The sequence below is a fragment of the Portunus trituberculatus genome, chromosome 21 (genome assembly GCF_017591435.1).
Source record: "Portunus trituberculatus isolate SZX2019 chromosome 21, ASM1759143v1, whole genome shotgun sequence".
NCBI lineage: Eukaryota > Metazoa > Arthropoda > Malacostraca > Decapoda > Portunidae > Portunus > Portunus trituberculatus.
The window spans coordinates 14,267,981-14,272,407 of NC_059275.1; the positions used below are offsets into that span (position 1 = coordinate 14,267,981).

The 4,427-nt window shown below is 44.7% G+C and overlaps 1 protein-coding gene across 1 annotated transcript; it reads right to left on the reverse strand.

Annotated features, from left to right (window-relative positions):
• Positions 1-837: 837 nt before the first annotated feature.
• Positions 838-3,819, reverse strand: LOC123507173 (proton-coupled folate transporter-like). Its single transcript, XM_045259829.1, has 7 exons — positions 3,489-3,819; positions 3,177-3,329; positions 2,486-3,068; positions 2,262-2,357; positions 1,911-2,141; positions 1,636-1,792; positions 838-1,527 (listed from the first exon to the last, which is right to left on the reverse strand). Exons 1-7 carry the CDS (start codon positions 3,645-3,647, stop codon positions 1,113-1,115), a joined length of 1,794 nt encoding a protein of 597 aa, XP_045115764.1. The 5' UTR covers positions 3,648-3,819; the 3' UTR covers positions 838-1,112.
• Between the last annotated feature and the right edge of the window lie 608 nt (positions 3,820-4,427).

A 4,427-nucleotide genomic window follows, 5' to 3' on the forward strand; every position in this document is an offset into this window, starting at 1 on the left:
AATCTTCAATTATCATCCATCAAAGAGATCCCCACCAAAGAAAATATAAGAGGCTCACCATAGTCCCTCCTAGCACAGTGAGGTGTAACAACTGGAAAATAGTTCAACCGGTCATCACAAGAACATCTAAGTACAACTCCAAGTAAATTTCAGTGTTTAAATCAAGGAGGTTGAATAACAATCTAACCTCCTTGCTTTAAATCAAGAACTAGTATTCAAATTTTTGTTTTGATGAGTGTGTAGCAATTCAGTCATTCATTTTTTTCTATGTATTTCATTATTTTTTTGTTTTTATTTTTTATTTTTGTTTTATTAATTTATTTTTTTATTTATTTATTTATTTTTTTTATTTATTTATTTTTTTTTTCATAACGTAAATTATCCCGAAGGTACAGCACTGGGGACCGGGTGGCGTAAAGAAGTACTAATATTTTTTACTTATTTAAATCATTGTTCCTTTGGAGGTGCAGTAATTATTATTGGATCAGCGTTCCGTGTCTTTCTTTCAAATGAGTCAGAGGAGGAAGACAAGACATGTACAGAATGTATCGCTTCTAGTGTCATAACATATTCTCAGGCTTACCTAAAGAACGGCCATAATATGCGGCAGCTTGAGCGTGAATCCTCACCGTAAGTCAAGATCCTGAATTCACTATCAATCAACCAATAAGATAACGTTATTTCAGTCACTCTAGCAAACAACATAAATCGTAATTTCCAGTAATGACCATGATTAATTTGCAAAGAATGGAGATAGAGATCTTCGTCCATGCTTGGCGCCTGCCGCCATCCAACCAACCATCACATCAAACTCAAGGACTGAGATCAGAGAGGGGCTTCATTTGGCTGATTGTATTAGATAATCATACATACACTCGTATAAATATTGTTACATTCACGCATAAATACTGTACATGAGAACATAGTAACTAATGGCAGTCATTATATACACGCGTAGCAAATGAAAGTGTTGCAAAAAGTGATGAGAGAGTTGCTATGTAGTGTTATGTGATGATAAGCATTGTGTGCGTCTAGGATGGCTTTTCAAGCCTTTTATCCCTGAGATCACAGAAGTTTGCATGATCCGATCACGTGCTGTCTTGTGTTGCAGGTCAACATGTCGATGATACACCAGTAGAGTCTTCCTTTTCCTTTGATGGAGGCAAGACACACACCTCTGAGAGGGCGCCCTGGTGCCCTTCGCTCGTCTTCTTCACGTCCACTTCAGATGCCATCAACTCAGCATCGCTAAGCGGATTGGTGAAACACTTTTGGTTTCCTGGTGGAGTAGTTGACCCTTCCTTCTCCTCCGCCACCTCCTTCAGGACGGCGGGCTGTGACTGTGACTGCGAAGGAATTCTGACAACATTTTTGCCGCCTGGAACACTGAAAGTGCGAGCGATGGCCTGTAAAGTGACAGACGACCGCCTCTTCAGGCCGTGCAGGATTTTTGGACCGAACCCATTCTTGCCTTTCTCTAAGTCTTCGGCGTTGTATGACATGGACACCTGGGCAACTCCCATCGCTCTGTGGAAGAGGATGGACATTGTCAGTGTGTGGTAAAAGAACGCATCATACTGTGTGTATGGCAACGGTGGCATGAAACAGGCAGGAAAATAAAATGGTAAAACTCACATGAACGTCACCATGATGACCAGGTTGAGACTCGCACCGAAGTAAAACTGTGCGGCGGGGAAGCTGTCGACTGAGTGGTAGTAGATGGGAGAGTAGGCGGCGTATCCCACCATTGGCATGAGGCCATTGAGGGCAGCGATCACGGCGTTGATACGACCTAAAAAGACCAGGGGAGTCATTATCAACAATGTTCAGTGTCATTATGTAATGGACACATTTCTTCCACAGTCAAAGACTGAATATCAGCAATACTTTGGGAGACGTGTGTGGCTCACCTTTCTCTTGGCTGTTAACTAGTTTAGTGGCCATGGATTTGAATGCGATGACACAAGCGTTTGACAGCAAGCCACCAGGAGGTCCAAGCCACATGAGGAAGGCCATGGACACACCACCCGTGAGACCATAGAACAGATATTCCAGGATGAGAGAACCCGTTCCCAGCACGATCAACGACGTGTCCGTGAATGACAGACTCTTTGTGAGCAGCGGCACCAAGAACAGCGAACCTGGAAATCAGAAATGACCTTTAGTACACTCCACCTATATGACACGCGCACACATCTATATCAGGCATGAAATTTGAGGATTGTGTCTTCAAGCTATAGTAATGGTGAAGGAGGACGTACCGAGAGCTGCCAGCAGGTTGCGGTATGTGATCCAGTAACCGTATTCTGAGGCGTCCCAATCCAGTACTTGTCGCACGAACTGGTACATGAAGAACCCTAGAAATAGAAAAAAAAAAAAATGCTTAGCACCGTTTTGACCTCTCCATCTCAAACTCACCATATCATTTTATCCTCTAAACAACCAAGTTACCACCCAAAGAAAAATTTAGTGGCAGTCTAATTACCTCGGGCCACGCGGCGGATCATATTGGCGACCAGGACAGTGAGCAGCACGGCACGCACGTTACCATCACGCCTCTTGAAGGCCGTCTTGAATGATTCCAGGACACGATGCCAGTCAAAGAAGTCTTTCAGCATGGTGGAGAGCGAAATCTTGGGCTTGGTGATACTGTCCTGGGGCTGAAGAGAACCTTGAGCCTGTAGTTCCTTCTTAGCCCGCGGTCCGTGACTCTCATTGATGAACACCACAACATAGATGGTAGCAACGATGTAGGTAATGGCCACAATCCCAAGGGGCAGATTGTAGCCGCCATTCTTAATGAGAACTGCTGCCAGCAAGGTACCCATGGGTCCTCCAAGGAACCACAGAGAGTTAGCGGTGCTCACTCGGGAGGTTCGATCCTTCTCACGTGTGATGTCACTGATGTAACTGATAGAAGAAGAGAGAATGCCAGCGTTGCCTCCGCCGATAGACTCCAGAAGCGTTACTGGATACAGCACCTCCACAGGCCAGCTGGTTTGCCAGTTGACAAGGAAGTAACCCGCAGCGTGCAGAAAACGACACACCAGCGTAATTATGATTGGAATCTGTAAATAAACCGTTATGTTAACAATACTGTGATCATTCCGCAGAGAAAGTGACAAAGGTAACACTTTAAAATGTCCGTCTGATTGACAGATCATCGTGACACTTACCTTGCGGCCATACTTGTCGCTCCAGGCACCCATGAAGAGAACGTAGATGAGCGGCAGCACCGACATGATGATGCTGTTGTAGAAAGTGAACACAGTCAGCTCTCGCTGCACTGCCACGTTGTGCTCGTCGTAATCCGAAAGGTTACCACACACCTGTGAAGGAACACGTGCTGCTGTACACCGCTGTTCGTGTTCTGTTCAATGTCTGGTGTATTTGTGTGATTAAATCTGTTTAATGAACAATTCAATTACATGAATCCTGTCATGCTGAGCCAAACTGAGACTTGTTAGAAGCAGGTATTAACTACTCACCTCCTGGGAATAGCCCAGCTTGACGGAGCAAATTTTGTTCATCTGAACATTTTCGGTGTAAATCAACATGGCCTCCTTGCATGCGCCGTCCATCAACATCACAGGTTCCACCGTCATGGCGCTTAGGGCGGTGGACAGAAAGGTTATTATCTGCGCCATCCTGCTCTCTTGAAGTACTGAGAGATCAATTAACTCTTCAGTAGAGTCTGTATGAATGGCAGACAATGGTCGGGTAAAGTTATGACTTGATTTCAGAATAGCTTGGAAATATCTTCGTCTTGCGAGGAAAGTTGAGGGTGATGCTCCGAGCACCAAACTGTCTTGGCTGTGGAGGTGCGCGCACTCAGTTATATATCCGCGCGGGGAAAAGAGCGGGCAGGGTTTCTGACGTCAGAGGATTCGCCAGCCCGAGGTTGTTGTGCTCCTGTTGCGTTGTGGGAGTGAGTGGTGGCGTGGGGGGTGAGAGAGGAAGCAGATGAATTGATACAGAAGAAACTTGCTCATCTCCTGTGCCATGAGAAGGGGAACCACCGTGTCTTTGATAACATGTAACTTCTTATACTATACACAATTATGTGTGTTGTGCACTATTAGAGAGCCACATTTTTTTCTTTTTTAATCAATCTCATTCTGTTCTCTGAACTAATTATTAAGAGATTAGTATTTACGATTTACTATCTCTCTCTCTCTCTCTCTCTCTCTCTCTCTCTCTCTCTCTCTCTCTCTCTCTCTCTCTCTCTCTGGACAGATGCATTTAATCAAGGCGTTGTTTAGCAATATCATGAAATCCAAATGTTGACAAGCGACAGATACAAAGACGTATGCATCAATGGCGAAGAAACACCATTTTCACATACTCCGCATTCCTGTAAGCGGAAGACTGCATGTGACTGACTAGCGTTTACCTAATTTGTTCCTCGCATCGCCCTTTTCCCTCCG

What these genes read in the sequence shown, in the direction of transcription:
- LOC123507173 (XM_045259829.1), bottom strand. Translation starts at nt 3,647, where the DNA reads ATGGCGCAGATAATAACCTTTCTGTCCACCGCCCTAAGCGCCATGACG. An exon ending in AGTTAACAGCCAAGAGAAAG is followed by an intron (nt 1,793 to 1,910) that starts GTGAGCCACACA and finishes TGGTCTTTTTAG; the next exon opens with GTCGTATCAACGCCGTGATC. An exon ending in GTCATCATGGTGACGTTCAT is followed by an intron (nt 1,528 to 1,635) that starts GTGAGTTTTACC and finishes CCTCTTCCACAG; the next exon opens with AGCGATGGGAGTTGCCCAGG.